A 17478-nucleotide genomic window follows, 5' to 3' on the forward strand; every position below is an offset into this window, starting at 1 on the left:
GAGGATGTGAGTGAGTGGGTGTGTGTCCGTCTGTGTGTGTGTGTGTCTGTCATACTGCCTACCCGTCTGTATGTCTGTGTCTGTCTGTCTGTCTGTCTGTGTCTGTGATTGTGTCTGTGGGATGCTGATGGTCAACGTTTACTTGTCATTGGCTGAGAGCCAAAGCCCATGTTAATTTCGATACAATCACGATCTGCTGCTATACATAGGTCAAAGTTTAATCTCGTTATTAAAATGAAGTGCAGGAAATTGGAAGAATAAGTTATTTGATTTTTTTTTCTTCATGCTGTATTATATTCCAGGGTAGTCTATTGTTTGTGACATGTGATGCTGTTTTTTTGTGTTTGTTTGTTTGTTTGTTTTGTTGTTGTTTTGTTTTTGTTTTGTTTTTGTTGTTGTTGTTGTTTGCCTTTGTTTTGTTTTGTATTTTTGTTGTTGGTTTTTGTTCTTCATTTTCATTATTTTTCATTCATTACAAATATTTCGTGTGTATGTGTACGTTTCTTAACCCAACGTGCTTGTTTGTTTGTTTTATTCACTGTGAGTGATATTATACATATACGGAGTGTGTGTGTGTGTGTGTGTGTGCGCGTGCGTGCGTGCGTGCGTGTTTTGTGTGTGCGGTTGTGTCCCTGCACACCTGTGTGTGTGTGGGGGGGGGTGTATCTGGCAGGACCAAGGCACGACAGTATTCGCTATAGGGATAGGAAACATCAACCGGAAAGAACTGGAAGCCGTGGCCAGTGACCCCGTCTGCTCGCATGTCTTCATCCTGGACGGCTTCGACAAGATCTACTCCATCATCACGGAGATCCAGAAGAGCGTGTGCGAAGGTCAGTTCAAGGTCATGGTGATTGGAGGGGCCTTTTAACATTAAAAAAAAAAGAAAAAGAAAAGAAAAGTACCATGCCCTCGCTAAATTGAGGGGCTTGGGGGTTGAATGAGAGAGAGAGAGAGAGACGAGACGAAACGAAATTTTATTTCACCAGGGTTATGAGATAAGCAAGTACACATGCTTTATTTTTCACACAGCCCTGGACATAAAAAATAAAAGCAAAAACAAAAACCGCACAAAATCGCAAATATCAAGCATAAGGAAAAAAAATCAAAGTACTAAAGAGAGAGAGACAATGAATGAATGAATGAATGGTTCATTCATATAATTATAGGCCACAGCCCCTCGTGAAAGGGTATTTGAAGAACATCAGAAGACAACATAATTTGCTGATAAAGAAAGAAGGTTCATGAAACTATTGTTTCTCTAAATATGTAGGCCTTATACGAAATCAAAGAAAGATCACGTGTACGTATAACATCCGGTTTTGTGAATGACATCAATAAACTCAATCTGAACAAACAGGGATGTCTGTAATCTTTTGGATGAATTAGTTCAACTTTAGTATCATTAAGATATGGACAACAGAGAGCTTCAGTTTCAGTTTCAGTAGCTCAAGGAGGCGTCACTGCGTTCGGACAAATCCATATACGCTACAGCACATCTGCCAAGCAGATGCCTGACCAGCAGCGTAACCCAACGCGCTTAGTCAGGCCTTGAAAAAAAAGGATGAATAAATAATCGATAAATACATAAAGAAAAGAACTACTACTAATAATAACAATAATATGTATAAGGCGCAAAAACTTGATGAAGTCACCTATAAGCGTACATAAATACATAAATAATTTTTTTAAGGTAATAATAATAATAGAGAACACCTTGAAGTGCACATCATCTTCTTTTGCCATCATGTACAATGGACATAACAAATCACAGTCAAACACATGATTTATATCTGAAACGTGCACATTCAGGTCAGTAATACCAAACCGAAATCTTGTTGCTACATATTACGACTGTGTATCTATTTTCAGTTTCAAATAATCTTCAAGATTATGAGTACTTCAAAATGTCCGATGAATGTTGAATCGTTCACTTGTAACAAAGTGATAATTCCAGTTCTTTCACCTACAACCAATCAAACGTTGACGAAAGACATAATTATGAAACCATATTTTATTATCATTATTATGATTATCACCATAGTGATACGTATTATATTATTATCATTTTTATTATAATCATGCCTGCCTATATGAATTTACTTTGTGTAATGCTTATCAATGGGACCGTTGCAGACAGATGTATGGGCGGCAGTATGGACAGACTGACTGACCAGCTGATTGACTGACTTAAATGATTGTTGACTGATTGGTTGATCGATTGATGATTGATTGATTGATGTTTTCAGCCAACCCGAAACTCAAAAATGTTACTGAATGCGATTCAAGTACTGGTGAATGCCCTGGTACCATTGAAGTTCCTTCCCTAAGTCCTGATGAAACCATTGTAAGTGTGTGTGTGTGTGTGTGTGTGTGTGTGTGTGTGTGTGTGTGTAACTATTGCAAGGAGTGCGTGTGTTTTTTGAAATACTTTCTTCTGTGCGCGCGCGCGCGCGCGTGTGTGTATATGTGTATCTGTGTGTGTCTGTGTGTAACTACTGTTAGGAATGTGTGTGTTTTTGAAATATTGAACTGTGCGTGCATGCGTGTGTGGGGCGTGCGTGCGTGTGTTTGTGTGTGTGTGTCCATATGTGTATGTGTGTGTGTATATGTGTGTGTGTGTGTGTGTGTCTGATTATTGTAAGGAGTGTGTGTGTTTTTGAAATATTGAACTGTGCATGCATACGTGTGTGTGTGTGTGTGTGTGTGTGTGTGTGTGTGTGTGTGTGTGTGTGACTATTGCAAGGAGTGTGAGTGTTTTTGAAATAAACTGCGCGTGCATGCGCGCGTGTGTGTGTATGTGTGTGTTTGTGCGCGCGCGCGCGCTCTAGTGCATTCGCTTAAAACTATCGAAAGGACTGTATATTTATGAGAGTTTTTTCGCCTACGCTTTCGCGAATTTACAGGTGCGCTTCGTTCTGTCTTATCCGCCTTTTTGTAATGTTTCGTTTTCGCTATCCTTTCCTTCGTCCGTTCCATGTTTCTGTGCTTGTGTGAACATGTGCTTGTGTGATTTTGTAAATGTGCGTGTGTGCGTGCGTAATTATGTGTTCTCTCTCTCTCTCTCTCTCTCTCTCTCTCTCTCTCTCTCTCTCTCTCTCTCTCTTTATTATTTCTTTGTGTTGAAATATATATGCTTTCGGCAGATATCAATTGTTAAGTTTACTTTACAAAAATTGTATTTTTCAACAACAACAACAACAACAAAAACAAACCCAACAATACAAAACACCAGCGAATCAACAATTCTCAAGCAGGAACACAACCAACAATCCTGTCAACATCAACCAACCAGCTGATCAGTATCCAATGACTCCAACCAAGCTCTTGCCGCTTCACCACGCAGTCAGTCTATGAATGAATCCACCCACCCGTCAACCTGCCAGCCACATAACCTTCACAATTTCTCAAGCGATCAGGCACGCAAGCAACGAGGCAGCTAGGCAAACCAGCATGCAAGCAACTTGGCACCCAGCATGCAAGCAACTTGGCACGCAGCATGCAAGCAACTTGGCAAACGGGCATGCAAGCAACTAGGCACCCATCATTCAAACAACTAGGCACCCATCATTCAAACAACTAGGCCAACCAGCATGCAAGCAACTAGGCACCCAGCATGCAAGCAGCTAGGCAAACCAGCACGCAAGCAGCTAGGCAAACCAGCATGCAAGCAACTAGGCACCCAGCATGCAAACAACTAGGCACCCATCATTCAAACAACTAGGCCAACCAGCATGCAAGCAACTAGGCACCCATGATTCAAACAACTAGGCCAACCAGCATGCAAGCAACTAGGCAAACCAGCATGCATGCAACAAGGCACCCAGCATGCAAACAACTAGGCACCCATCATTCAAACAACTAGGCCAACCAGCATGCAAGCAACTAGGCACCCATGATTCAAACAACTAGGCAAACCAGCATGCAAGCAACTAGGCAAACCAGCATGCAAGCAACTAGGCAAACCAGCATGCAAGCAAGTTGATAACCAGCATGCAAGCAACTAGACAACCAGCAAGCAAGTAACTAGACACCCAGCATGCAAGCAACTAGACACCCAGCATTAAAGCAGCTAGACATCCAACATGCAAGCAACTAGGCATCCATCATTCAAGCAACTAGGCAACCAACATGCAGCCAACTAGGCAAACCAGCATGCAAGTTGCTAGGCAGCCAGCCAGCTAAGCCATCATTCAACTGTCCAGGAGGCCAGCGTGTCTTGCGGCATTCTCCACATCTACGTGTCCACCAAGGACCCCAAACCCGGCCCCGAGGTGTTTGACGAGCTGTACATCGCCAGACCCGGGGCTCCCACCGTCCTGAAAGTCGTGGAGGATGTGCCCCTGGGAACCCCTGTCTACGTGACGGTGGTGGGGAATCTCCTGCCGGCCTGTGAGACCGCTGATCAGATCAACTGCACCGCCTTCAGCTGGACTCTGGTCGTCACTTTCAAGAGGAGTGAGGGGTGGTTTTCTTTCTTGTTGGGTTTTTTTTTTTTTGGGGGGGGGGGAGGCGTGGATGTTTTTTTGTGTGTGTTTGTCTTGTCTATCTGGCTTGTTTGTTGTTGTTGTTTCTTTTGTGTGTGTGTGTGGAAAAGTAACATCCGATTCTCCACAAAATTCAAACTCTACAAAGCCCTGGTAGTCTCCATTGTACTGTATGGTTGCGAGGCATGGACACTGACGGCCGAAACTGAAAGGAAGATCCAGGCCTTCGAGAACAAATGCCTGAGGAAGCTCCTTCAAATTTTCTGGATCGAGCACAGGACCAATGAATATGGACGGAGCAGAATTGAGAGCCTTGCTGGACCTCGGGAACCTCTCCTTTCAACTGTGAAGAGACGCAAGCTGATATGGTTTGGGCACAACACTCGACACACCAGTCTTTCCAAAACAATCATGCAAGGCACCATCGAGGGCGGGAGAAGAAGAGGAAGACAGCGGAAGAACTGGCACGAGAACATCAAACAATGGACCGGACTCCATACACGTGAGCTGCTGCCGGCGGCTGCTGACAGAGACAGATGGAGAAGGGAGGTTGCGTCTGCGGTCCTCAGGTTTCCCCCAACAACTACTTTGTAATTATGGGCCTGAGTGAGTGAGTGAGTTTGTGTTTTTTCCCCTCTTTGTTTGCATGCCATTTCCATCGTGTGTTTTTTTTTTCTCTTTCTCCCCCACCCCCTTCCCCTTTTCCCCTCTTCTTTTACATACTTGTTTTGGTGCTTCTACATAATGTTCTTCACTTGTGTTTCCTTTCTTTTTTTCTTCTTCATATATCTGTGAAAATATGTCTGTGTGTTTTCTAGTCGTGAGCATTACATCTTGAATTTTACTTCTTTTTTTTTCTTCTTCCTATATCTGTGAAAATGTGTCTGTGTGTTTTCTAGTCGTGAGCATTTCATCTTGAATTTTACTCCTTTTTTTCTTCTTCTTCCTATATCTGTGAAAATGTGTCTGTGTGTTTTCTAGTCGTGAAAATTTCATCTTGAATTTTATTCTTTTTTTTTCTTCTTCCTATATCTGTGAAAATGTGTCTGGTTTCTAGTCGTGAGCATTTCATCTTGAATTTTATTGTATGATGGATGTTATGTCGTGATGATGATGATGATGTTGATAATGATGTTGATGATGTTGATGATGATGATGATGATGATGATGATCCTTTATAGCGCCTATAGCCTCGGTCGTGTCTGGGTTTTTATATGACCGGGTACGACATTAGCCAACTGTGCGTTGTTTTTTAAAGCAGTCCTCAGACGTATCCCCAGGGTGGACAGGCGGGCTTGACAGTTTCCCCACATCTCTCTGCATTAACGATGGAACCTGGCAATGTTGAGAAAATAGAAACGGTCACTTTTCTGGTTACGTACCCATAGAAATCAAAATTGCACTGGCTATTAGTGCTGCAGCCTTGGGGGCTAGTTGGCCTTTTGGGAACCATCCCAACGCCGACTGTCCTAAAACCCTCTTGGCCGAGAGAGTGGGGGTGTAACTTGGACAAGTCTTTATTACCAAGTGTACCGGCGTCACGAGGAATATTGGGGAGGGGGGGGGAGAGAGATAGTACATAACAAGATACAAACATAAACCGAAAATCATACACAAACACAGATACAGTAGAAATTAGGTAACATACAAGTGCATATCAATATAAATACTTGTGCATACTCACATACGCACGCACTGCACACACCACACACACACACACACACACTCTCTCTCTCTCTCTCTCTCTCTCTCTCACACACACACACACACACACACACACACGCGCGCGCGCGCGCGTTTGAACAGAAGCTGTATAATTATTACATGTAGATGGGGCTGATGACTAGATCTTCAGGTAGATGGTTGTTGATACATATCCCCAGAAATATTTCCTGCAGTCGGCCAATCAGAATGGCGCTTTTATCACGTGCTTTGTTCCCCTCGGCGTTAGTAGTGACCAATGGCGTTGTTCTTGACGGATACCGATTCAACAATAACAGTGATCGCACATGCTGTTCCTGCCGTCAAAATACGAAGAGTGATAAACACAAAGACTTACAACTGTGAGCTAAATCATACAGAGAGCTGTCAAGACGCGAGATAACGTATTTGATCTTCTGCTTGCGTACTAACACGAAGGGGGTTCAGGCACTATGCAGGTCTGCACATAATATGTTGACCTTGGAGATCGGAAAAATCTCTACCCTTCACCCACTAGGTGCTGTCACTGAGATTCGAACCCGGGACCCTCAGATTGAAAGTCCAAACGCTTTAACCGCTCGGCTATAATGTGCCTGTCGTATCTTGGGATCGAAATCGAAACTTTTTTTTTATATTAAGGGAAAAGGAACAGGCTCTTATGTGCCTGTTTTCAGCCTACAGTCGTAAGGAAAATGTATAAATCAGTCTAGGAAAAAAACAACAACAACATTATGTATCGCATGGCAAGAACAACAGTAATAAAAGCAATGAACAAAATCAAAATGCATAAAGAAAATACACAACTCTCCATAAAAAAAAACATAGAATGCACATCCGTGAATGAGAGAGGGAAGGGGGGAAAGTAAGGAAGGAAGAGATGGCGAAGCAGAAGGAGAGAGAGGAGAAACTGTGTCAAGAGAGACAGTACAGCCAGACAGACAGACAGAGACAAGAACATTGAGAATATATCATTTGTTTTTTCAATCTGAGGGGAGAAACTGTGTCAAGAGAGACAGCCAGCCAGCCAGACAGACAGACAGAGACAAGAACATTGAGAATATATCATTTGTTTTTTCAATCTGAGGGGAGAAACTGTGTCAAGAGAGACAGCCAGCCAGACAGACAGACAGACAGAGACAAGGACATTGAGAAAATATCATTTGTTTTTTTCGATCTCGGTAAATTCAAGGATTCATAAAACTTATGACAGTCTTTTGATGACACTGAGACTGGAGTTCACACTGAGTGTACACCAGAGTATGTGACACTTAAACCAGTTTTTGTCACGGGCCTCAACTATTTTCTTATGGGCCAAACGTTGTTGTTGTGCGCTAAAACCGTTTTGTTTTGGGCCTAAACCGTTTTTTTGGTTTGGGCAAAAACCGGTTTAATCATGTGTCAAAACCATTTTGTGGTTGACTGAAACCGTTTTGTTGTGGGTTAAGACCACTTTGTTATGGGCTTAAACAAACTTGTGATGGGCCACAACCGCTTTGTGTTTGTTTTTTTTTTTTTTTTTTTGTTTGTTTGTTTTGTTTGTTTGTTTGTTTGTTTTTTGGGGGGGTTAAGACGGCTTGGTTATGGGATAAAACCATTTTGTGATGGAACGAAACCGTTTTGTGATGGAACGAAACCAATTTGTGATGGGCTAAGACCACTTTGCTATGAGCTAAAACCACTTTGTGATAGGCCAAAACCGTCTCGTTAAGGGCTAAGACCGCTTTGTCAAACGATTTTGTGGTGGACGAAAACCGTTTTGTTGTGGGCTTAAACATTTTTTGATATGGCCCCGAAATTAACCGGCGTTTTGTCGTGGGCTGAAAGCCATTTTGTGATGGGTCAACACCGTTTTGGTATAATAATAATAATAATAATAATAATAATGGTATTTATATAGCGCTGAATCTTGTGCAGAGACAAATCAAAGCACTTTCGCACCAGTCATTCACACACATGCATAACTCTAAAACTGGAGAAACTAAAGACAAGGAAGAGGCAGGGAAGGGAGGCTATTTTGGGAAGAGGTGGGTTTCAAGGTCAGACTTGAAAGAGCTGAGTGTGGAGACTTGACGAAGCGAAAGAGGAAGTTCATTCCAACTGCAAGGTCCAGAGACAGAGAAAGAACGGCGGCCAACAGTCGAGTGTTTAAATCTGGGTATGTGTAAACAGAGTGGATCCGAAGCCGATCGTTGTGAGCGAGATGGAGTGTAGAGGTGTAGGCAGCCGCAGAAATAGGAAGGGGCAGTTTTGTGAATACATTTATAACATAGAGTGCTGATCTTGTACTTTTTTCGGTGTGATACAGGGAGCCAGTGGAGATGTTGCAAAAGAGGAGTGATGTGCTCAGATCTTTTCTTTCTGAGGACGAGTCGGGCAGCAGAGTTTTGTATGCGCTGAAGGGACTGAATGGATGAAGCAGGCAAACCAGACAATAGAGAGTTAAAGTAGTCAAGGCGAGAGAGAATGAGAGAAACGACAAGTCTAGATGTTGCATCAGTGTATGGGCCAATACCGTTTCGTTGCGGATCTCAACTATTGATTAATCTTTTTTTTAGGGGCCGCAACCGTTTTGTACCCGGCATGTGATTGCATGCCCTTAAAAGGTAACCTGAATGATTGAGAGGACGAGTGAGAGATGTTGATTGACTGATTGATTGATTGATTGATTGAGTGATTGATCCTACAGACATCACGGTGGTTTGTAAAGAGAACGGGGTAGAGCGGGCCTGCACCAAGGCAGACATCAATTATGCCGGAGTCTGCTCTGAGGGTGAGTTCCTTTTCACCATCCATCTCTTTCTCTTTATCTCTCTGTTTCTGTCTCCGACTCTGTCCGGCTGTCTGTCTGTCTGTCTGTCTCTGTCTCTCTCTGTGCGTTTCTGTTTCTGTTTGTCTCACTATATCTGTTCCTTTTTCCCTCAGTAAAAAAGTTTCGATTTCGATTTCGAAAGTATTGAAAATCTTTGTCTTCCTGTCTCTGTCTGTCTGTCCCTGTCTCTCGCTCTCTGTCTTGGTCTCTCAGTCTCTTTTCTACCCTCCCCCCTTCTCCCACTTACCACCCCCAACCCCTCCCTCCCCCCCTCTCTCTCTCTCTCTCTCTCTCTCTCTCTCTTTCACTTGCTCTCCCTTCCTTTTTATTCGTACATCTTTCACTCCATTCCTCTGCAGATTCCGACTTGGACTGCCCAGTGAAGAACAACCCGTGCACCCAGGAGAATATTGACAAGGGGATCATGCGTTTCAGCTATCCGTACGACCCTACCATGTTTTTGCAGGTGAGGCCTGTTTACTTGCTTTGTACTTGGGCAAGACACTCTTCACTACAATCGAATTCTGGACCTTGCAATTGGAATGAACTTGCTCTTTCGCTTCGTCAGGTCTCCGCACTCAGCTCTTTCAAGTATGGCCTTAAAACCCACCTCTTTTCCAGGATAACCTCCCTTCCCTGCCTCTCCCTTGTCTTCAGTTTCTCCAGTTTTTAGAGTTGTGCATGCGTGTGAATGACTGGTGCGAAAGCGCTTTGATTTGTCTCTGCACAAGATTCAGCGCTATATAAAAATCATCATCATTATTATTATTATTATTATTATTATTATTTCTGATGGTCATAGTCAGGCACGACTGACAATCATACAATTTTTTTTTTTTTTCGTTTTTTTTTGGAGGGTGGGGGGGGGGGGGGGGGTTGTTGTTGTTGTTAACTGTTTGTCGCAACTTATTTCTCCGTGTAAAGTTCCAGTTGTTGTTTCTGGGGAGAGCGCGTCACCTTAGTGCAACACGTCCCCCCGCCCTCTTTTTTTTTTTTTTTTCTTTTTTTTCTTCTTCTATTTGCAAGTGTCTTTGTTTTCCTAACAAAGTGGGTTTTTCTACATGATTTCGCCAGAAACAACCCTTTCGTTATCGCGGGGTTCTGTTTTTTTCTACGTGAGCTAAGTGCATGCTGTTGCACATGGATCTTTGCGGGTTTATCGTCTTCATCCGAAAGACTAGCACCCAGACCACTACTTAAGGTCTAGTGGAGGGGGTCGGTGGAGTACAAAAAAAATATACTTGTACAGTGCGGGACTCAGTGTAACTCGTGAACGCTGGCTTCCTAGTCGCGCGCATTACCACTGACTATTCTAGCAGCATTTTAGTCCACATCTGATAACTTTAATTTCTATGCTTGATTTCTTTACAATTTCAGGCTTGAACGTATGTGCGACACTTTGTATTTTTGATGATGTACCATACCTTTGTTTTGTCACAAAACATTAGAAATCGAATTTCTTTAAAGTATTTTTACTTTTTTTTTTATTTGGCAGGTTTCTAAATGTGTCAGTTGGTAGGTACGCAAATTATCTTTTTGTGTCTCTATACGACGTGTGAAGATGTGGAGATTTACAGAGTGCGTATTGGTGCTCGCTTCTAAACGTTTCCACCACATCTCGTCATCTGTTTGTCATTGTTTTGGTCCTTCTTTCTGTTTGCCTCTGTGTGTGTGTGTGTGTGTGTGTGTGTGTGTGTAAGTGTGTGTGAGAGAGAGAGAGAGAGAGAGAGTGTGTGTGTGTGTGTGTGTGTGTGTACGTACGTGTGTGCCTCTGTGTGTGTGTGTGTGTGTGTGTGTGTGTGTGTGTGTGTGTAAAAGAGAGAGAGGGAGAGTGCGTGTGTGTGTACGTGTGTGCCTGCGTGTGTGTGTGTGTGTGTGTGTGCGTGTGTGGGTGTGAGAGAGAGTGTGTGTGTGTACGTACGTGTGTGCCTCTGTGAGAGAGAGGGAGAGAGAGAGAAAGAGAGTGCGCGTGTGTGTACGTGTGTGTGTGTGTGTGTGTGTGTGTGTGTGTGTGTGTACGTGTGTGTGTGTGTGTTTGTGTGTGTATGTGTGTGTGTGTGTGTGTGTGTGTGTGTGTACAATCCGCACGCTTTGATGCCTCCTTGCTATTGAACCTTTCTCTTCTCTGTTCTTTCTTTCTTTTCCTTCTTTTTCGTCTTCCTCTTCCTCCTTCTCTTCCCCACTTTGCTTCCTCGCCCTTCTTTCTTCTTCTATCCATCATTCAAAAATACATAGACTGATAAATATACGATATGCAAATGTGCAAACAAAACAAATGAAAGTGATATGTATGAGTAAATGGCTACTTGGGACTGAGAGGGGCGTAGGGTGCGAAAATAACATCATTATAAGAACGGAAGTAAGTAAAGATGTTGTTTATACAAACAAACAAACAAACAGAAAACTAGATAGGAATGAATAAACAAAGTAAATCCATACATGAAATAAATAATAATGATAACTGATAATAATAATACTGAATAAGTGGACATTTATCAGCGCTTTCATCATTGCACAAAGCGCTTTACAATCCACGCAAACACGCATGCGAAACACACTCGATCAATCCTCAACTCACAATTATGCGCAATGAAATTATATATGCGCATACAAACTCCTACGTACAATATCATACAATACATACATACATTTTTTTTTCATATTTAGATATTCATTTGCATCTTTATTTATTTATTTATTCATTCATTCATTTTTTCTCAAGGCCTGACTAAGCACGTTGGGTTACGCTGCTGGTCAGGCATCTTGCAGATGTCAGTGGTGTAGCGTATATGGATTTGTCCGACGCCTCCTTGAGCAACTGATAATGATACCATCCATAGATACATTCAACGCAAACACAATAAAGAAAATAAAGCCATAAAGAAAGTAAAGCCATGGTATACCAAAATCATCCCTTCACCTTTCCCACAGTGCGACAAGAGAGGCGATGCCTACCCCACGCGCTGCCCAAGGGGAGCCATCTTCAACCCTAAGTCGCGAGAGTGCGGATTTGTCTCCCCTCCGCCTGGTCCCGTGACCCCTGTGTCCCCCGCGGGGATTGCGTCCGTGTGCACCAGCCAAGCTCTGGCCGACAACCAGTACTACCACGCCTACCTTGCGGATCCCCACAAGTCTGTATTGAGATTTTTTTTTCTGTTTTTTGATAGGTGCAAGATCATGATGGATTTTTGTTGTTGTTGTTGTTTGTTGTTGTTTTGTTTTTTTCTCTTTTTTTGTTGTTGTTGTTGTTGTTGGGTCATAAATGGAGGGCTGAATCTTCGGAGCCGGACGTAATATCGTCTTCACTCTGAATCTGTATCTGTTCTGCCAGAAGTCGCCTGACCCATTAATTGTGTGTATTGAGAAATGGACTGGGTATAGCCTTTGAATTTATTGCTTCCAGTAGTTGGTATTTTGTGATTCCGAGAAGTGTGTGGTTCCTGGCCATAGCTTGTTGGTGAAGGAAAGAGGTGATTGTGTGTGTGTGGGTTGGGGGGTGCTGGGGGGGTGTGGGGGGGGGTTGCTTGCTTTGTTTCGTTGCTGTTTGTTGTTTTGTCGAACTCCTAGTATACTATGTGCTGCTCTGTTTCGTGTATGTTTGTTATTGTTGTTGTTGTTTGTCTGTTGCATTGTTATTGGTGCTTAAAGCTATATAGTCGGGTATTGGGTTTTTTGTTTGTTTTTTGGGTTGGTTTCTTTTTTGGGGGGGTGGGGGGGGGGGGGGTGTTTTTGTTTTGTTTTGTTTTTTCCCATGTATGTCTGTGATATCTGAACAAATAGGTTTCTTTTGTCACCTTACTGGAAGCAGCATGTTACTTCACATGACCTGTTAATGCTTCGAAGATGACATATGCATTTTGTGTCTTTGAATTTATATTATGATATATCTACTTGTAAAATTCTTACTCTTTGGCTTACAAGAGAACATTCTTAGCGGTCAGGGGGTGGGGTTTTTTTTTAAGATGTTAAAAAAACAACAACAAATAAACAGCAACAACACAAACAACAAAGATTCAGATTCAGATGTTGATTCAGATAAAGGCCATGGCCCCATACTGAAGGGGCTAATACAAAGGAACATAATACATAATTGTCATAAACAAAGGTAACAGTTAACAGACATAAGGTCTGCAAACGAATGTTAAGAGGCTGCAGTGCGTAGCCTCTTGCTTGCTTCATAAATATACGTAGCTAAATTGAAAAGAACTGTCTCATTTCTTGTTGACAACAACCTATTTAGCCTAAAATGACATGGCCCCGTTCTGCATAATACTTCGAATTGATTTCACTCTGAGATCATGAAAAGCAGGGGGGAAAAAAAGGATTTAATCTTCTTTAGCCTCAGTGATTGCATAAGCGGCACAAAAGCTCCTGTTCAACAAGAGAGAGAGGGAGAGATAAGAACATGAACGTACTGAGCATAAACGTCCGGGAAATGGAAGTGTGGATATATAAATGACAGGGGTTCAAAATTTGATAATCATAATGGGGGGTGGGTGGGTGGGGGGGAACACGAAAAACAAAACAAAACAAAAAACAAAACACGGAAATTGTAGCCTATGAATGCAGGCAAGTGTATTGTTTTTTGTTGTTGTTTTTTTAATGGCAAGGTTATGTGAACATGTATTCATTCATTATAGATAACGTATTCATTTATTTTAGAGAGAGAGGATTACCTCCCTTGCTCCTCTCTTCCTGTGCCAAGCCCTTGCAACTCACTGTGGGCATGAGTTCACTGCCCCTGTGTCTGAAAAAGGCTTGCGGGGGGGGGCCTTTGATTCGTTCATTCACTCACATTGCGATAATGATGACGATAACGACTATAATGGTGGTAAAAGTCACCCGGTCTTTTTTAGTTACTTTCTGCCGTTGTCAAATACACTAGTGTTGCTGTTGCACCTGGTGATTGTTTTTTGTTGTTAAGGGAAAAAAAAAGAATTTATAATGATGATAATAATGATAATGATAATAATCATCATAATGATAATAATAATGAGGATGGTGATGATAATGATGATGATGATGATGATATTAACAAGGATTAGGGTTTGCTCTATCTTAACAACCAAGATTTACGGTTTGTCTATCTTATTAATATCAGGGGATTCAGGTTTGCTCTGTATCAGCAACAGCCAAGGATTAATGCTTGTTCTATCTTAACAACAGCCATGGATTATGGTTTGCCCTATCTTAAGAACAGGATTAAGGTTTGTCCAATCTTAAGAATAGGATTAAGGTTTGCCCAATCTTAAAACCAGCCTGGGATTAGGGTTTGCCTTATCTTAACAACAAAGGATTAAGGTTTGCCCTATCTTAACAACAAAGGATTAAGGTTTGCCCTATCTTAACAACAAAGGATTAAGGTTTGCCTTATCTTAACAACAAAGGATTAAGGTTTGCCCTATCTTAACAACAAAGGATTAAGGTTTGTCCTATCTTAACTACAACCAAGGTGGTTTGCCCTATCTTAACAACAATCAAGGATTAGGGTTTACCCTATCCTAAGAACAGGATTAAGGTTTGCCCAATCTTAACTACAACTGAGGATTTGGGTTTGCCCTATCTTAACAGCAACCAAGGGTTAAGGTTTGCCATATCTTAATAACAGCCAAGGATTAAGGTTTGCTTGCTCTATCTTGACAAACAACCAAAGGTTAGGGTTTGCCCTATCTTAAGAACAGGATTAAGGTTTGCCCAGTCTTAACTACAACCAAGGGTTAGGGTTTGCCCTATCTGCACTTATTTTTCCTCCCAGGTTCATCCAGTGTGACGCCTGGGGCAACGCCTATCTCATGCCCTGTGCCCCGGGCACCGAATGGTCCCAGATAGCCTACACCTGCGTCCACAATGCCACCACCTCTATGCCGTCTTGCCAGCAGGGCATGCTCTACGTCTTTCCAGGCGACCAGAACAAGTTCTACATCTGCAGCTACGGGAAACTCTACGCCAGGAGCTGTCCGGCCGGTCTCGTCTTCAATCCGGACGCCGAAGCTTGTGACTGGCCTTCTCTGCCTTCCTCTCAGCCTTAAAAAGAATGGGTCGTTGTTGTTGAAAAGATTGAAAAAAAAGTATGGAGTACACACACACACACACACACACACACTTCTTATTTCCTGTACCCTAGCCTGCGGAAGCTGAATCCCAGCAAACAGTTCATTCAGTCTGCAAAACAGTTTTGGACATGAAAGACAAGAGAGGCAAGGCCTTCAACAAGACTGACTTGTGATAATTATGCACTTTATCCAGTAAATGAATCATGAGGGGAATTTTTTTTAAATGTTAAGATGTGTTGTGTTGTCAATATCAATAAACCTGGGAAGAAGAAAAAAAAAGAAAAAAAAGCACGCTAGCGGGATTGAACCATGTATATTCAACTCGGAAGGAAGCAGACTTACTCATAGTGCTACGTCTGACGTCAACTGACCAAATTTTATATGTAAAAGCTATGTTGTTTTTTTAGCCATATAAATCTATAAACATGTTATTGTATTTGAGATAGTTACACCGTTTAAATCATGTCTTTATATATATATATATAAGAAATTCTTTTAATTCGGCGTTAAAAGATGTTGCCATTGCCCCAGGCATGCCGCAGCATGTAGTGGTCTTCAAATCTGCACACACCAGTCAACAACAGGCTGACCAAAGCTGAAACGGTCGATTCAATTTTTCTTTTATGTTCATTCCAACTAATTCAGTATCCACGTTTGAATATTCATACTGAGTAAACACGTCGATGGTGTACTTAGTGTCATTGTATGTGTTCTGTCCAGAATTTGTATTTCTTTTCTTTTGATTGCAAACAAGAAAAACAATGTAATGCCGTCTTCTAACCAAACATAGGTTCCGGCAACTGGGAACAGCGGTATTATGTTGTGTTTTTTTTTTCTGGATCCAGATCCCCAACAAAATAAACCGTTAATGATCCGGAAATACGGCTGAAATCGGAAGACTTACGACTTATCATTGGTATGACTGTGAAGATTTATTCATACTATGTTTCATCCAAGTTTGGTATCGGCAAAGTATTTCCAGAGAAAATGAATTTGCTAAAGTTTACTGTGGACACACACACACACACACACACACACACACACATGGACACACAGACAACCAATCACCAGGTTATAACACGGAAACGAGGCCAGGAAGTGTTCACCATTGGAAAGTAAATGTTAAACAAGACCAGTAACCCTTGCGCCTTGAAACTGGACAAGGGACAAATTTCAGACTATCACTGTTCAGCACTTCCCGTCAGGTGCACGGACATAAATAGAATGCTAATAAGTTTGTGGTCAGGTGGTACGCAGGTAAATGTCAGGTGTAGAGAATAAACTTTCTCTTAAAAGGTGTGTGTTGTGCATACATTTATGCGTGTGTGTGTTTTTTGTTGTTGTTTTTTGTCGTTGGTTTTTCAGTGTGTATGAGTGAGTGAGTGCATGTTGTATGATCAAACGTAAAAGGTTAACGTTATTTTCAGCAAGAAAGAACTGCGAATATTAAAAAAAAAAAAAAAAAAGCCAATCCCAAGCAATGATGATGTACACGCTCCCAATACTCCCCACCCCTAACCCACACAGCCAGACACATGTATGCGAGAACCATAGAGAGGGAGAAAGAGAGAGAGAGAGATGACGGGTGCGGTCGTCGAATGGTTAGAGCATTGGATTCTCACCCGAGTTTCCTGGTTTCGATTTCCGGTCTCAGCGCACCTGAAGGGTTAAGGGTGGAGATTTTTCCGATCTCCCAGGTCAGTTTAATATGTGCAGGGCTCCTAGTGCCTGGACCCCCTTCCGTCTGTACATGCATGCAGGAGATCAAAATTAATGCGCACGTTATTAAAGATCCTGTAATCCATGTCAGCTTTCAGTGGGTTATGGAAACGACAACATGCACTCAAGGCCTGACTAAGCGCATTGTGTTATGCTGCTGGTCAGGGATCTACATGTAGTAGATGTGATCTATGGATTTGTCCGAACGCAGTGGCACCTCTTTTGAGAAACTGAAACCACCAATGCATACAATGCCTCCCTCATCAGGCTTTACACCTGGTTTAAAATTTAAAAGTCCGACCGCCTTTTAAGGCCATAAAGGCAATGCCCAGGAACAGGAAGGCGGGGCGCACTCCTCTCCTTCACCACTTTTAACCTCCCCTGACCATTACCATTGTCTGTGACCTCTTGTCTTTACCGTTACCACCGTCTGTGGCCGAGTGCCTTTACCATTACCAGTATATGTGACCATTTGTCTTTACAATCACCAGTATGACCTTGTGTCTGTGACTGTGGCGTCTAGTGTTAAGAGTCTTCACCATTACCACTGTCTGTGACCTAGTGCGTCCACCATTACCACTGTGATCTTGTGTCTTTATTATTACCATTGTCTTTAACCTGAGGCTTTACCATTCTCTGTGACAGTTTCTTTAACATTACCACTGTGGCCATGTGTCTTTAGCATTACTACAGTTTGTGATCTTGTCTC

The 17478-nt window shown here is 42.3% G+C and overlaps 1 protein-coding gene across 1 annotated transcript in view; it reads left to right on the plus strand.

The window, feature by feature from the left end:
- LOC143289502 (uncharacterized) overlaps window positions 1-16321 on the plus strand; it is a 32504-nt gene extending 16183 nt beyond the window's left edge. Inside the window, exons 7-13 of the mRNA XM_076598489.1 lie at window positions 674-833; window positions 2250-2347; window positions 4206-4458; window positions 8875-8958; window positions 9357-9463; window positions 11929-12128; window positions 14753-16321. Of these exons, the coding sequence (XP_076454604.1) occupies window positions 674-833; window positions 2250-2347; window positions 4206-4458; window positions 8875-8958; window positions 9357-9463; window positions 11929-12128; window positions 14753-15026 (1176 nt within the window). The 3' untranslated portion in view covers window positions 15027-16321. The remainder of the gene's footprint in view (window positions 1-673; window positions 834-2249; window positions 2348-4205; window positions 4459-8874; window positions 8959-9356; window positions 9464-11928; window positions 12129-14752) is intronic.
- Window positions 16322-17478: the final 1157 nt, after the last annotated feature.

This window comes from Babylonia areolata, chromosome 14, assembly GCF_041734735.1.
Source record: "Babylonia areolata isolate BAREFJ2019XMU chromosome 14, ASM4173473v1, whole genome shotgun sequence".
NCBI classification, from domain to species: Eukaryota; Metazoa; Mollusca; class Gastropoda; order Neogastropoda; family Buccinidae; genus Babylonia; species Babylonia areolata.